We start from the raw sequence: 16,681 nt of genomic DNA, 5'->3' as shown, positions 1-16,681 counted from the left end.
CGCGCCGAGTGGCTCGTCTGCACGCTGCGTGCCACACAATGACGAAAAAGGTAGGGTGCTTCGTGCCGGGCTGCGTTCCCTGTAGAGACCGCACCGAGAAGCAGGTATGCCTCGAGTCACCTTTAAACGTATGCATCCCAAGGAGAAAAGCTACTGCATCAGCTCCCTGTGCAACCACACCGGGGGCCGAGAAATGAATTTCAGCTGTCTGTTGCATCTTTGCTTTAGTAGGCAGCTGGGATCACGGAGCATTGAAGAAATGTAAGAAAACCACGTTACTTATGCTCTAATCTGCTTACATTACTCCTCTGCTTTTGGTGTGCTTGCAGTTAGCACACACAGAGGCTCTTACCTGGAGTTTATTAATGCAGATGGGATACGCTCTCTAAATAACCAGAGCTAAAAATTAGTGGGATGCCTTTAAACACGAGGAGCACTACAGGAGCAGCAAGATTAGCTCACATGGAAAAACTTAGCTGCAAGGAACGTATTGGCATGCAAAGGTGCAGTGTTTCTGCCTGCTCCAATAAACCATGTTTTCTCTGCTTTAAAGACACTCTCAGAGCCAGAAGACAAACATCACCTCTTAAATTAGGCCCCAGGTATTCACTGGTCAGCATTAAGTCAATATAAATTACATTTTCTGCTGCTTGGTATGACTGGAAGTGAGAAGGGTACAATGGTTAGTAAATGGTTAATTGTTTCCTTTTACATTATCTATGAATTTCTAGTTCACTGCTAATGCAGGACAAGCTTCTCGGCACAGCTCTCACTCTTATGAGGCTGTGTGGGATTTCAGAGCTGTGTCTCAGCACTGGGTGCTCTGACCCACTATTCAGAGAGAAGAAAAAGAGGGGAGATCACAAAGGAAGTGGAAGGGGCGGCAGTGGTGCAGACGTGAAGGGCAGAGCTGGGCAGAGCCTGCTGGGTGCCGGGCTGGGAGCTGCAGAATCCCTGGCACTGCTGGCACTGCGTGCAGCCCACTGCGCAGGGAGAGCGACGGAGGGGAGGGGGGATGCTCTGATCTGAAACGTTCCCTCTTTCATTTGGGTGAGCAATGTTAGTGTGATAGCATTCACGGGTACACTTAGTATTGTGTAAACACAAAATGGGGTTCCTTAGGTCCGGGATGGTGAATTACGTTGTATCTTCATTGCTAAGCACACACTGCGGGGTCGTGTTTTTGTGGAGAGGGAGCTGGCTCTTGAGGTGGCCATGAAAAGAGAGCAGGGATTGCTGGAACCGGGGGTTGGACCAGGTGGCCTCTAGGGTCCCGTCCAACCCCTACGATTCTGTGGCTCTCTGGGCTACGGGACAGCAATCAGGCAGAAACAGAACGTGCTGAGCAAAAGTGAAGACCGCTCATCTGAAGGTTGTCAGCTTGAGGAGACAAAGATGAATCCAAGGCAACGACTTAATCCAGTTGTACAATCCTGAAGTACAAGTCTAGGACTCGAGTGGAAGCAGAAGCTGAGAAAGGCACCCTTCCCATTGGTACTGCTGTCTGCGGGGGGAAGTGGTGTGATGGGCACCAGAGGAATGCTGTGAACAGACAGTGCCAAGTTTCCATTGCCAAAACCTGAGAAATACATCACCAGGTGTACAGGAATGTGAATATCGGCAGAGAAAGTGACCAGGCCCTAAGCAAACAGGAGCAAAGCTTGGTCAAACTGCAGTGTTGTGGTTATCACTGCAAAGCCCCAATCTCTGCACTGTCAGTATGGCATGCTCCCAGCAGAGGCTGACTTATTTATTGTTTTTTGCTATTTTTACTGACAGCTGTAAAGCTGTAGTCAAGAACTGCTTACACGATGCTTTAAAAGATGACAGCGAAGCACAATGGTATATTTTGACCTTTGGCATGAGATAAGTAATTGGCAGATTAAGTTAATTTTTATTCAGGTCAGAAGACTTGCTTTTGCTTCCTTGTGAATTCCTGTACCATCACACGGGATTAAATTCCACGGCGAGTTTTAAAAACAGCGTTTGGTCTGTTGGCCTTCCTCTTCTGCTCGGTGGCCTCTTTGCACAAGGCAGAGCACTGCTGTGTCCCAGGCACATGGTACGTACTGCGTGTGGGCACACGTCTGAGTGCCACCACTTCCCAGCAGTGCTACACATCAACTTTGTGCCAGCGTGGAAATTCACCCAGGAAGCATCTTGGTTACTGTGCAGCTGAGGAGCCAATTTCAGGTCCCGTGATTCAGCATTCTCCAGTGACTGTTCCCTTTTCCTTTTCAGACACTGGGTTATGGGCAAGTCAGAAAGTCAGATGGATATCACTGAAATGAATGCTCCAAAACCAAAGAAGAAACTGCGATGGAGCGGCCTGGAAATAGGGCTGACTGTTGTAGTGATTCTGCTGGCCATCGTGGCAATCACGATGATAGTCCTGTATGCCACATACGATGGTGAGTACACGTAAATGTCTTGGAATGTTCAAATCCACGTTAATATAAAAGCATTTAAAGGCTTAAAGGCTTTATCAAATAGAATCTAGCTGTTCATATAAAAAAAACCACAAACAAAAAACAAAACAACTGAAGATTCAGCATATTAAAGCATTGTATTAGAAAAGTCTATGTTGCATATGTATATAGCTGCACTGCAGAAGATGTTAAGAAAGACTTCTAAATGGTCAGCTCAAAATATCTGCCTGATACCGTGAGTCTGTGCGCACAGTGCAAAATGAGATGCAGCAGCTCATCATGCAGTGCTTTATAGGATGTTGTTAGGCAGCATGGCACAGTGCAGGAAACGTAACGCTGCAGCCACGCTCCGTACTGCTGCACACCGACACACAACTGCCTGGCTTCTTACTGGGGCTCCACAGATCCACTATGCAAAGTGGTGGGAAACACAAACCATCTGCTTGTTTGGACCTAGCAATTCTTCTGTTTGTAATTAATGCTTCAGGAAGCAGAAACTACAAAAGAGAATCCTTCCAAAGAGCCCCAAACTGCAGTGTTTCCTCCACACTGCTGTAGAAGTGAAAATCCCATTTTTTCCATTCACAAGGAATTGTGACAAGCGCTGTGTGAGTGCAGTCACACAGTGTTTGGTAACTCAGCAGCCATACCAAAGCATCTGAAAATAATTCAGTCTAGGCAGAAATACTGATTTTTTCTTTTTTTAGTGGAAAATACAAGAATGCTCAAAATTCCATTTTGTGAATGCTTAGTGAATGTTTAATTACACTAAAATGACCTTTTTCATTTTAAAGTACTTAATAATTTCACTTAAACTTTTTATTATTGTATTGCCCATTTATGGAATGGAAAAAATGCCATTCCACCCAAATGAAAACCAAAAAGTGCCATATTTCTGAATCTCAGAAGGAAATATCTGTGCTGTGGAGCCACGGATTTTGCTCACAGGGCTGCACATGGATGTGGCAGAATGTTCACACAAATCCTCTTCCATCTTTTTGTCACTGCAAAGATGTGCTGCATTCAGACTGACTTTGTAACTGTTTTCAGTCCATTTTCTATTTTTCTCTGAATTTCTCCTTTTCTTAAATAAAAATAATATTTTTACCACTTGCAATTGATTGATAGAACCTTTTCTTCAAATGACCACGAAGTTCTGCATGACGGGTACAGCGCTGAGAGCCCTAAAAGGATGAGGATCACAGTAATTTTTAGAGCCAGATCCTATAAATCTCACGTTCTGAATGCACGCTGTTCTTTTATCTTTATCTCACTGTACCCTGCAGTTAATGTAATTTCTAAAGTGACTGTCATTGAAAGTAAAATTTGCAGTAGCTTTTATTGTATTGACATTGAGTAGAAGTTAGAAGTATGATTGCTTTGTTTTCTAGATGGGGTTTGCAAGACATCAGACTGCATAAAGTCAGGTAAGAATGAACATACGTATGTTTTAAAGACGTGTAGGTACTTCTAAGCAAAATTAAACCACATAATGTTGCCAACTCACTGTACACAAACACAGCACATTGAGGCATGCCATCTGCTAACCCAAATCACTTCCTTTCTGTGTTTTTTCTGCAAATGTAAAATCTCATGATGTGGTATTGTCAAATCTTACGAAGTCATCAGGGTCAGGCTGGTTCAAGACTCAGAAGCAGACTCCAAAAAATACCTCTAGCTGCAGAAAATGATTCGAGTGAACCAGAAAACGGCTCCTTGTCACCAAGTCAGCATTCAGGCGGTGCTGCAGCATGTGCTGAAAGGCTGTGTCTCTGAAGATGCATATAAGGAGAGTCTTGATTGCTAACAGCTCTTAAAGATGCCATGTTGCTGTTTGAGGAGAGGCAGAATTAGTCTTCATGTCCAGGAGAAGCTGTGTATTCTATAGGCTGCCTAGCTAATGTCATTCTTCAGAAAGGACTGAACTGCAGAAACAATTCGTAGTTTACACATTGGCCTGAAGTCCACTAAAAACCCTCAAGGTGAAATGAGCCCCGCTTTCCCTTTCCCCTCTTTTGAATGGTAACAAATCAATGATTTTTCAGCTATATTTACATGCCAACTGTTAGTCAAGTCAAAGCCCCTGGAGAGAAATACTCTGCTCAGTCTGCTGTATTTTGGAGATTTGTTTCATTAACAGTATTAATAGGAAAGCGTCAGAAGTACAGCGATATCTATGTGTTATCTTCATGTCAAGTGGAACTAATAAAATCTGAGTGAATTCTGTACGTCATGACTGGCCCCTCTGGGATTCAAGGGAAAAGGCAGCCCCAGGGGAAGGCGTAGACCCACTGTGTCAATAAGAGACACAGGAAAAGTTCTGAGGAGTCGTACAAGTTTTGACAGTCAGCATCTCAGAAAAATGTTTTCAAGCCAGGGTTTATGTAACACTTAAGCACAGATGATGAGGAATGTGAAGTGCACAGCACCCCACCAGAGGCTTCCAGAACACTTGGATTCATAGGCCCCATTTAGACTTTCAGACATGCTAGAAACAATCCAGAAGCATCATTCTATTTGTTTCCTTTCTTGTCTGGGGCTGCTCCTTTCAGGTCTCACTTCACACAGCAGTGGGAGCATCTCCACCACACCTGAGTCCTGTGGAATCATCCCCTGATGAAGCCTTGGCCCATCTTGTGGCTCAATGCTGGATATTGCCATCACCACGGGCCAGGTATCTCCTAGGATTTATTTCAGGCAGCCTCACTGTATTCTAGTTATACTTCCAAAGGATTTTTCTGCCATCAGGATGTGTGATTTGCATTTGAGTATATATATATATGTGTTTATATGCTGATACACAGGCCTGATGCACGCTGCCTGAGCTCAAACAGCACAGACTGATGAGAATAGGAGCTGTTCATATCTCTGTTATTAATGGCACCTAGGTAAGCACACATGTTTCTCCCACATCCTTCTCAGGTCACTAGTTGTTATGCCAACTTTTATTACTTTATTTGTAAGCTATTAAAGCAACAGCTGGTAATGATGAGAATTAGAATAAAATTAATCATTAAAAGTAGTTCAAACAGGTCTCTACACTCTTCACTGCAAGTTAGGACACTGAATAAACATGTTAAGCACAGGAATAGAAGCAATATTTGGATCATCAAAGCAATACAGAGGACTAATGAAAAGTGTAACATCGTATTTTATTTACTTGTAAAGGTATGAGTGACTCTGTATTAAAATTAAATAGCAAAATACTCATCAGTCTCACACTTCCAATTTCCAGAGCAAAAACATCTCATTGTTGGGGCTTGAATGCTCCACTGGGCCCAAGTAGGAACTCGTAAATGACTTCCCATGTTGGCATCAAGTGTGTACTCCAGGGCTTCATTGATGACAAAACCACATTCCATTGATTTTAGTTTATTCGTGGTATCAGGCAAATAATCACTTCTATTCGGGGATCCAGATGTGCAAATTACACTCTTGAAGTGAGTGTTTTTGGGGGCAGTGCCTGAAGTGTGTATTCTGAAGGAAAACTTGAATGAAGAGGGAAAGACTGCAGTTCCCATGACTCAGCTCAGTCTTTTCACAGCATTTGACCGTAAATGTTTTCATAAATTTGGATGTGCTAACATTGGCTGGTTTGGGCTCTACAGCAGAAATGTTATAATAGGTAATTTTTTATCACAGCAGTAGAAAAGAAAGATTGCACAGATACTGACTGTCAGTAGAGCAACCTGATTCCATGGTTCAAGCAAGGCTGATTTATGCAGACAGTTATTAAGTTGCCAGATGTACACAAGATGTAAACTTCTAATTCTTGGTTTGTTTTTGTTGTTGTTATTGTTTCTTTTCTCCAAAAGTGGCAACACAGTGGTTGAATTACATTTTCTTGGTGTCAGAAGATTTTTTCAACTCATCATTACTTCGTGGCAAGGTTGGCACATGGCACTGAAAGCTGTCATGTCAAGTCCTGGCTATTCAGGTCTTTGCTGCTGGACCAACAAGTCAGGATAACCCAAAGGACGGTGCTGCCCTCTAGATGCTCCAGTCTAACAGGGATTCCTAAGGACACCCTTAAACTGAAAGAGCTTGGTAGTAATTGTCAGCCTTCCTCTGTTACAGCAGGGAGACAGACCCAGGACAGGAATAAAGCGTGCCATCCAAAGCACCCCTTTCCCTTAAATAGAGCACAACAAACTAGAAAGAAAATAGATACCGGAGTTTACACAGTCGCAGAAGAGCTGGAATTGGGAGTGAGTTCTAGAGATCGTCCAGCCCAACTGCCCTGCTTAGAGCAGTGCCACCTGGAGAGCTGATCTGCCCAGACAAGGGTTGATTACTTCCCAGTCAGACACTTCCTAAACGTCCTGGGCAGCACGATTCAGTGCCTGACCACTCCTAGGGACTGCACAGCAGGGATGGATGTTTGGCTTTCTCAAGAATGGGTAAAAAGCAATTGTCAAACAGTGAAAACAGGACTGGATATCATCATCTCTCATTGCTGGCATCATCCCGTATTCTTTCAAACTGAAGTCATCCTGCCATTAACTTCACAAGGGAAAAATGGCATGCTAGGCACTGTACCTATTTCCACAATGTTTTTTGTGCTGCTTATGCGTTCCAAAATTGAAAATGCATGTGTTCTTGGCTTTTTCCGGCTTCCAACATCATAAAACCATCTAATGTTGGCTTCAAATGTAACTTTAACTGAACATCCCAAGAGAACCAACGGGGGAAACCAGTCAACAGAAATACTACAGCCTGCCCACACCTCTCATCTCCACCACCATAACAGACATGGAAAATATTGAAAGCACAGAGAAATAACTGTAGTTGACTCACCCAAGTGGGAGGAACAACTGCTTGTAATCACAAGCCTCGCCATTCACTAAAATTAATGTCTGAATATGGGGAGGATATTCAGTATTCTGGCACATCATAGCTATCACTAGCTGATGCCTGACTCTGAGCATCTCTCCCTTCATTTACAGACCTTCTGCTACCACATGAGCGGTGAAAACAAGCTAGGAGGAATAACTGTACAAAGAAAAAGATAAAGTACTGGAATTTTATGAACAGCATCTGGGAAATAGTCATCAAGAAAGCAGATTTCAAAAGGGAAACCCATGTTATGATCAGTCAGTGACCAGGTAGTCTTTGATCAGCCAACAGGGCTAATCTTTGATAGGGCCAACAAGGAACACAAGAAGCAGTGTAATTTATATAAAAATGTGAAATAGAGCTAGAATATCAAATGTAGATTCTGGAAATCAGCTTTTAATTTCTCTTTTCATCCCCTTTCCAAACAAAGAAGTCAGTAAATGAAACATTTTATTATTATTTCACTCGCAATGAATAGCAAGATTAGATAGAGGAAGCTTAGCCATCCATAAACACAGGCAACAGAAAAGCATATGAGCTGCAGGCTATAAAAGAACAGTGATTTCTATTGACCAGTACTTGGCTTGGCCTAGGACATTAAAGTAGGCTGGAGCCTATTCTAAACGAAAGGGAAAGCAGCAAACAAATGCATTCATTGCTGCTCCCCAAAAAGCCTTTTCACCTTGATTTGTCTTATATTACAGCAGCCCGAATCATTGAGAACATGGACACCACCGCAGAGCCTTGCAATGATTTTTACCAATATGCCTGTGGAGGATGGCTGAAGAGGAACGTCATTCCAGAAACCAGCTCCCGTTATAGTAACTTTGACATTTTAAGAGATGAACTAGAAGTTGTTTTAAAAGGTCAGTAGGGTTTATGTTTGTGGACTAGATAAAGTTTCTTCTTTGGCCTACATGTAATTCTAACAAGGTGTGGTTATCTAGCAAAGCTAAAAATTCTACTAAATATTTCATTTTCTTCATGTTCAGATCACGATAATTCACCACAAACCGTTTGCTTGGAGAATACCTTGGAAGTTACACTGTTGTGTCTGACACTGGAGCAGAACTGACTTGAGCTGACCTTTCTGATATCTGGACTCTGTGTGCTCATCTGCGTATTCTAATTTGTCTAATTACTCTCATGAACTAACAGTAGCAGGGAAGCCAGGTGACAATGCTGTCAGCTGTAACGCTGGCAGCCCTGTCCTGCTGATCTGTATTCCATCTGCTGCACCTCAAACAGCAGGAAGCACTTCTCTAAACAGTCACATCACAGGCCTATCAGCATTTCTTTTTCCACAAAAAGTGATACCGTCAAATTATCCATACTTACTTTTTTCAGACAAAAATAACAGAGTCAAAGGAATCACAGAGTTTATGCTCATGAAAGATTCTCAGAACTGCTCTGGAGACTGAACATCCTTTCCTTGCTTGCTTAGCTCCTAGTTTTACCAAGTTTGTGGTTCACAGATGTCAGGGCTTCCGTTTCTGTGGAGCAGTGCTTGTAAAGGAGTGCCAAGTGTGGGCTGCCCCCGGGGGAAGGAGAGCCAGCAGCCCAGTGTGACAGCAGGGCAGCAAGACGGGGCCTCACAGCTCCTTCCTCCCAGTAAAGATCAGATATTAAGGTATATTTGCTGTGTGTTCCAGATGTCCTCGACACACCAAGCAGCAATGATATACCGGCAGTGCAGAAGGCAAAAACTCTGTATAGATCATGCATAAATGAAAGTAAGTTCCTCCTGTATTTATTGCCTATAGGATACGTAAGAATGATGTCTAAGAAACTCAACTTCCAAAGGGAGCTGTATCTCTATACTTGTGGTTTCAGCACAGAATTTTTCAGAAATTCTTCTTGACTTTTAGAGTTACATAAGAACATCAGTAGTACATTGAGTACTGTGTATCCTGTTCTACGTGCTTGGATATTTTAAGTGCACCTGCATTACTCTTGAGTTTCCAGTTTGATGCAGATATTTGAACTCAAATCCTTGCAGTTAAATATGAATTAATTCTTTCTTAGAAGAGATCAGGTAGAAAATCTCTGGCATATCACAGGGGTTGTTCACTTCAAGAATTGGAGCTAGGTGCTGTCACTATGAGGTGCAATGAAGCAGCAGTGCTACTTAAATAATTTTTATATTTTCCATCGAATTATGAATATTTCTCAAAGCTATTATTTTAAGTTCTACTTACAGTTGGAATACAGTAGTTCTTCAATGTCATGGTTCTAGGGATTTGCATAAGCTGTTTGCAGTCATGACTAAAATGTATTTTAAACATAAAATTTTCAAGAAGAAGAGGCATAGATCAGAACATAATTCTGTTGTGCTGATGGTGAAAAGAGTTCTCAGGTTCAGAATTCTGAGCTCATGACAGTAGTGTACTATCTGCATGTTCTAAAATGCCACATTAGTTCATTTTGTTTTTTCCAAAAGCAACCATTGATAGCAGAGGTGGAATGCCTTTAATCAGTCTCCTGGCAAATTTATCTGACTGGCCTGTAGCAACAAACAACTGGGAGTCTTCCTACGGTAAGATAATCTTCTCTGTTAAAATCCTAAATGACTTCTTTGTTGTTGTTTACCAAAAAGAAGACTGAGTGCACCTTTCTTCTGCCCAGGTGCTGCTTGGACTGCTGAGACAGCTATTGCACAGCTCAACTCCAGATATGGGAAAAAGGTCCTGATTAATTTTTTTGTTGGCACAGACGATAAAAATTCCTCAGCACACATCATTCATGTAAGTCTGCTGGTGGCATCGCCTTGCTCGTCATGTAAGTGTAGCAAAAGAACCAGAAGGCACAGACATACGTGTTAGCCAAGAGGAATGTTTCTGGTTTGAATGTTACCAGTTGGAGATGAGTGTGTGAATCCCTGTAGCTGTTCAGCTTCCCTTATGAGTCTGGCAGTGCACTGTCCATTTTCAGGGTTAATAATCTTTATTCACTGTACTGGTACACTGTTATTCTCAGGGAGGTGAGTGTAACTGAGACTTACATAGATACATACACACAATTTATAGGCACGCTGTCCAGAAGTCAGACAGGATCTACTTAGATATGCATGCAAGCAAAAAAGCAAGCATGGCTTCCTTTCCTTGCCCTTCAGGCAGAAATCCCTCTCTCTGAAAACCTGGGCTGTGGTCCCAATGGCAAAAAAGCCCACAGAGCAGGGGGCTGTTTTTATAATGTGCTCTTATGTCAGAGTACTAACAGGGCCTGCAGTTCCCTGCCCAAACATGCAAGCAGCTGAGGACGTTTGCATAAGCAGTATGTCCAGAGCACCCCGCTGTTAGATGTAAGATATCTCTGACAATGGAAAATCCAGAGCAGACAGGATTGCACATGGTCAATGTGCACTTGCTGCTCCCAAGACACAGCAGTTATAAGGGCAGTGGGGTACAGTCATCTCAGGACCTGGGTGCAGAGATCCTCGGCTACTTTGCATGTATGAATTTCAAAGATGCAGGAGTTGCCCTGCTTGTCTGTGGACTGTTTTCTTTTCTGTACATCCACTGCTTTGGCATGGATTACACACAGCATACATTGTTCAGCAACAGAAGGAAGTCTGGAGAGAAAGACAAGAGGAATAAGGAGAGTGGAAAGAATTAAAGGGGCACAAGGGGGTAGGAAAGACACTTCCCATAGGGCAGAGGATAACGTTTCCAGAATGAAGCATCAGCACCTGTAACTGACCAAAGAACGGCATAATGCTATGCCATGTTGTCCCTACACGTTTTAACTTTTACTTCAATTTACAGATTGACCAACCTGGGCTTGGCCTGCCTTCTCGTGACTACTATGAATGCACAGGAGCGTACCAAGAGGTAAGATGGAGCTGATAGATCACTGACTACATTCCAGCATTTTTTGCCTGTATCTTCAAGGCAGGTATATCTGCCAAGAGTGAGGTTGGCAAAGAACTGGAACAGTCTCTCCCCAGATTGATTCTAATACTACACTGGGAACCATTACTGGCAGAATTGAGTAAACTGAAATAGAAAGGTAATCATTATAAGCATTTAAACAAGGCTGACTTACAGCTGAGAACAATGTGTGACAGACTGAAGGAAGAAACTGGGGTAAGTGTGCAAGTAGGCAAGAAATCAGGAGCTAGGAGAAAAGGAAAAGCAATTGCAGAAGATACAGATTCTAGGAGACTAGGGGGAAATAGAAATAAATGAGCTAAGGACAGGAGGCAGTACAAGTGTCCTGAAGAGGAGGTATTATATTATTATGCCATTAATGTTAGTGTCCTTGTTTGACCCTCCTGGCTGCACTAGGAGCCAAGTGTTTTCCATCTAGGCTCCAGCTGCCAATATCAACCACTTGTCTCTGCACTGCATGAGGAGGCTGCGTATTCCTCTAGTATCACTATGCCTCAGAAATCCCTAACTGCTTTGCTTCCTTCATCATCCGTTCTCTCTTTTCTCTTTTAATTAACATCCATGTGAAAGAAACAGTAGTTTTCCAAATAATTCCTGTATGAACATCTATTTTTTAGGTTTTTAGGACCTCTTGAAAGGAAATAAACCTGAAACAGTTTGCCTTTATTCCATATTTTCTGCTAGGCTTTACAGCTGAATCAAGACATAGCCCATACTAAGATAGCTAGGAGTTAAGTGCTTATGGATCACCTCTGTTCAGTGAACACAAAATGATGCCTGCTGAACTATGACTGACTGGCATCAATCAGCAAGTGCTGAGAGTGACAGTGGAGTCCAGCGATAGGGTTAGGACTAGGCTAGTCCAGATAGCACACATTTACTGCTGCTCTCATGCCCATAATGGGCATAGAGTGAAAGGATCCACTGGCTGGAGTCAGGAGACATAATCTAATCATCCTGGAAATGACTTTTCTTATCACTAATAGACTTAGGAACTAAAAACACAACCATTTGGAACCAAAGATCACACTTTACTGCACAAAAGATTTGAAAGTCCCCTCAGTTAATTGCCTACTGAAAGTGCATCAGCTAAACTATGATATCATATAAACTGCTTTAAATACTTAAAATCTCTCATAGCCTTTAATTTGTGTTATTGTTTGCACATGATTTCATTAACCTGTTAGCACTGACCCAGTGTATTCCTCACTGCCAGCCATGGTTGTGCTCCAAGTCTTGAAGGGCTGAGGTGTATGTGAGGGCTGGAGCAGCTGGAAGTGCTACAACAGTAACCTTCAATTAGCCATTTTCTTCTGGGTAACTAAATGCAGAAATTATGAAAAAGCATATTAAGCATGTTGTTATATAGGTGTTTTGCTGACATGCTAATAGTTTATACTACAATTGAGATTACACTAAATTATGTATCATGTTAACTGTTCAGCTCTATTATTACCCCGTTACCATGGCCTGGAGGAGATCATGTATCCCAGCCTGCTCCCTTTCCTGCACTGCACCCACAGCAGCACAAGAAACCACAATTTCTATTCTGAACTCTGACCTACCAGAAGGTATCATACTACTTTCCACTTCAGGAGTGTAAGGGGGAAGCATTTTAAAAAAAGAAACAGAGATTAGTCACTAAAAGGCAGATAGAGTAAGAACAGCCAGAGACTGGAACAACCTCCACCAGGGTCTAATATGCAATGGGACGGGGACAGATGCTCTCATCCAGGCTCCCTGTTCCCATGAAGGTTGGCCTCACTGATCTGGGTGTTCTGTGATTCTGTAACTGCATGTTTCACAAGCTCGAGTGTCCCATGTGAGAGATGTTCCTCCTTTCAGTCCTTGCCCTCTGATAGCTCTGCTTGGCTCTGTTTCCTGCTGTCTCATCCTATTCTTTGAGCTGTAGGCAGCAAACCAGGTACTGCTCCTGCCCTTCAACCTCTGGCTTTGTCAGTACTTCCAAACTCTAAGCTACAAGTGGAACTTTTATCATTTTTAAAACTTTTTTTTTCTGTTTTAAGGGAATGCTCTTACAGGAGTTATTCTGACACCTAAGTTCCCTCTAAAATATCTGAGAATATTTATGCAGTCCATCTGAAGTTAGCTGACGTAACTGTCTGCTCTGTGACATGCAGTGGTCTTTGCCTTTAGGCCAAAAATAAGGTGCACTGATTGCAACTGAAGATTTCTGTTGACTTGCTGGTTTGGGGTAATGTTTGTATTAATATGTATATATTTAATTATACATGGATTTGGATATTTCAGAATGGTATTTGCAGGCTTGCTATGCATTCTCTTTTGTGAGTTAACGTAGCTGTCAGTGGTTTAATGGGCTTTTCTCTCTGATAAAATAATCTGCCTTAATTAAAAAGAACACAGAGCATTCAGTTGTGAGCCACCTCTCCTTTCCAAGTCTGCTGTCAATACTGTTCATGAGCCTCTCGGTTTTCCAGCACACGCAGGCATTGTTGGCAGGGAGGGGAGGCTGACAGGAGATGGATGGCAAAGAAAGAAGCCATCAGAATGGCCAAATAAATGTAGCCTTCATTAAAAGGGCTGTATCCTACTGCCTTAGGTTACTGGACATACCTAGAGACTGTTGTTTTATTAACCATGCACACCTTATTGATCCTACCGCTGTTTCAGTAGATTAAGATATTTTGCATAAAATAGATTTATTATTATAGCTAATTTAATATGTATTTACCTTGCCTTTAAAAAGTATATTGAAAACAGCATTTTGACTGAAAGAAAATTGAGAGTAGTTTATCAAAGAGGAACTGGAATAAAATTAGCGTCTTTAGATATTTGACAGTGTAAGGTTTAAGGAATATACTTCTATGTTTCCTTTTCTATCCTTGGTAAATTCAGACATATTAAATTTCATGTATACGGTATTACCTCTAGTAAATGAAGCTCTGCTGAACTTACACGCAGCAAAATGATTTCTGGATGTTCCAGGTAGCCGTACAGGAGCTGCTGCTTCTGGGAGCAATGAGCCCACAGCACTCATCCCACACAGCCCATCATCATTTCCCTGGCTTTTATGTTTCTGGGAACTCTGCTCTTTGGACACAGCATTTTTGGAAGTCGTAATTAAAGTGAACTAGAAAAAGCAGAGGAGGTAGTTTAAATATGGACCCACAAATGTCTCATTTTAAATAATGAAAACAGTGCAGCAGTTGACAGTGCTTAGGTTTGACCAGTGCTACAAACAGTACAGTACTTTTCCATGAGGGAATTTTCAAATTTCTATTTGTGATCTAACTGTATCTGAGAATAAATTACTGTACAGTTATCAAAGAAGGAGATGAAGAGCCATGCATTGTTCATAAAATGGAGATGAAATCTTCAATATAATCAAGATATTATTTGAAGAATTTTGTTTTAATTTGTGTTTTTCCCTGCAGGCATGTTCTGCCTACGTTGATTTCATGATTTCTGTAGCTAAACTAATCCTACAAGAAAGAAACATTTCTTTCAACGAGACCCAGATTGCAGAAGAAATGAGAAGAGTCATGGACCTGGAGAAAGAGATCGCTAACGTGAGAAAACTGATTTTTAAAGCATCTTTAAATACCTGACCTCCTTCATAGCTGAGCTGTTAAACAACATGCTCGTGCTACTTTGTGGGATCGAATGTTGACCAAAAGCATATGGGGTCTGCAATACCTACAAGGAGCACATACAGAGACATGCCTTCTAATGAGCAAGGGAAACAGGAGTTAGCTGTTTTCCAGAAATAGCAAATTATTTTATCCTAATCTGTTCACAGAAGCCCTTCCAGGGAAAAGAGGGCGAGAGACAGGCTGGTTTCTGTTCTACCATAGAAAGTGCATTTTAGGAGATGCTGCTGGGGCCTCTTTTCCTTTTGTCCTTTTCTTACGCAGGCTGCTTGGTTATCAGAGCAGCTGATCGCCATCCCTTGGCTTGCCACGCAACACAAAGTAATGTTTGTCCTACACAAGCTGCTCCACAATGCTGATTGTTTCAAGTGCATTTTTAATCAAACGTCTGTTCTCCAGAAAGTATGCCTGGGAGAAATAGCTAGAATTTAAACTTGCACTGAGAAAAACAAGTGGAAATGAAAGCATTCGTGAGCAAGCAAGAACTTGGTCTGTGATTATTAAACATTCCAAAAGCACCTGAAGATGACTGTAAAATAGTCAAAATACAGATTTCCTAGCTTCGGCTGGTTTTCTAAGTTATGCTGACAGTGAGGGCATGTGTTTGGCAGAGGTAGACCTAACCCACTCCATTTGTGTAAACTAAAGCCATCTGATTTTGATTTACTTCACATTCTCCTGAGAAACACACTTCAGGGTTTAGATCAGAGATAGAAAATTATTCAAAGAAAAGGAATTTATTGGGGAAAGATTTGAAGGGGAGTAAGAAAGGAAACACAAGTGGCATTTCCCTACAGCAGTGGCTGCTGACAAAGAGCACAAATGGCCAGTGCCTCATTTTTTGACAAACCCTCCTGGTACAGCACAGCAGGCACAGTACTGCCTACACAAAATGGCCTGCGGTGGAGCCAGAAGGAACTCAGTAGCACCTGCACGTGATCAGAAAGCACACGCTGCCTGAAGAAATGCTATCTGTATGTACGTACACAGAAGGTGTTTCGCACTTTTGCAAACTTCTCATTGTAATGTATTAAGCCAGAAACAGGAATGTTTTCTTTCTACTGCTGCTTACCAAAATTCCTGTGAACTGACTCAATCTCATTATTAACTTTGATAGGCAACAACAAGGTCTGAAGATAGAAATGATCCACTTCTGCTGTACAATAAAATGACGCTGGCACAACTCCAGAACAACTTTTCGTTGGAAATAAATCATACGGTGAGTGATAATTAATACTGATATTCTTGGCTGGTGAGATTAAATGATGAAGCTGGACGTTTTTCTTAATCTTACACAAATTTGAAGTCAAACAAGATTCCTGCATTGCACCGCCTATTACTTATACATCTGCTGAATCACACTATGTATAGAAGCCTGTGCTTCTGTACCCACAGTTTCTGCTGACTTGGAGGCAGATCTTGCACCTCTACTTCAACACAAGGAGATCCAAAAGACTGCAGCCAGCAGTTCATTCCACTGTGCTGTACGACTCTGTCTGACTGTTCAGGCCCTCTGTGTTCATCCACAGCTACAGATTCAGACCAAAAGGTCCTTTTTTTCCCCAGCATTCCCCCTGTAAGATGATCACCCAAAGCAAGCAGAAAAGTCCTGGAAATGATGACCACGCGTGAGGAAAATTCTGCCCATTCCTCCCACTGTGGCTCCCCCGGGGTGTTTCAGCTCTGCCCTGTCTCCTATCCTGAGTCACATGCCACTTTCACAGCGTGACCTTTAATTCATGGCACCACAAAGTCCAGCTAAAGAACATCTAAAGATGTGATAACGTAGGCGTGCCACCCCAGTAGCACCACGCTCACTGGACCTGTTCACCATAAACAGCTCCTCCTCCCGTGTCCTGCACGCAGACAAGCAGGTTAGCAGGGCGCTGTGGCC

General features: G+C 42.3%; 2 protein-coding genes across 4 annotated transcripts in view; one reads left to right on the top strand and one right to left on the bottom strand.

Annotated features, from left to right (window-relative positions):
* Positions 1 to 16,681, bottom strand: part of GPR149 (G protein-coupled receptor 149) — a 132,050-nt gene that overhangs the window by 89,254 nt on the left and 26,115 nt on the right. The window lies entirely within an intron of this gene.
* MME (membrane metalloendopeptidase) overlaps positions 1 to 16,681 on the top strand; it is a 37,791-nt gene continuing 21,110 nt past the window's right edge. Inside the window, exons 1-10 of one of the 3 annotated variants that reach the window (XM_003209257.3) lie at positions 1 to 50; positions 2,242 to 2,411; positions 3,821 to 3,856; positions 7,970 to 8,131; positions 8,918 to 8,998; positions 9,706 to 9,801; positions 9,891 to 10,009; positions 11,030 to 11,095; positions 14,572 to 14,706; positions 15,905 to 16,006. In XM_003209257.3, the coding sequence (XP_003209305.1) occupies positions 2,252 to 2,411; positions 3,821 to 3,856; positions 7,970 to 8,131; positions 8,918 to 8,998; positions 9,706 to 9,801; positions 9,891 to 10,009; positions 11,030 to 11,095; positions 14,572 to 14,706; positions 15,905 to 16,006 (957 nt within the window). In that variant the 5' untranslated portion in view covers positions 1 to 50; positions 2,242 to 2,251. Of the gene's footprint in view, positions 51 to 1,915; positions 2,063 to 2,241; positions 2,412 to 3,820; positions 3,857 to 5,010; positions 5,104 to 7,969; positions 8,132 to 8,917; positions 8,999 to 9,705; positions 9,802 to 9,890; positions 10,010 to 11,029; positions 11,096 to 14,571; positions 14,707 to 15,904; positions 16,007 to 16,681 lie in introns of those variants that run through there. The other 2 variants (XM_010717033.2, XM_010717034.3) reach the window with 2 other exon arrangements.

Source organism: Meleagris gallopavo, chromosome 11 (assembly GCF_000146605.3).
Source record: "Meleagris gallopavo isolate NT-WF06-2002-E0010 breed Aviagen turkey brand Nicholas breeding stock chromosome 11, Turkey_5.1, whole genome shotgun sequence".
NCBI classification, from domain to species: domain Eukaryota; kingdom Metazoa; phylum Chordata; class Aves; order Galliformes; family Phasianidae; genus Meleagris; species Meleagris gallopavo.
Note: the sequence above shows the minus strand (reverse complement) of the source record. Positions and strands in the feature narration are given on the sequence as shown.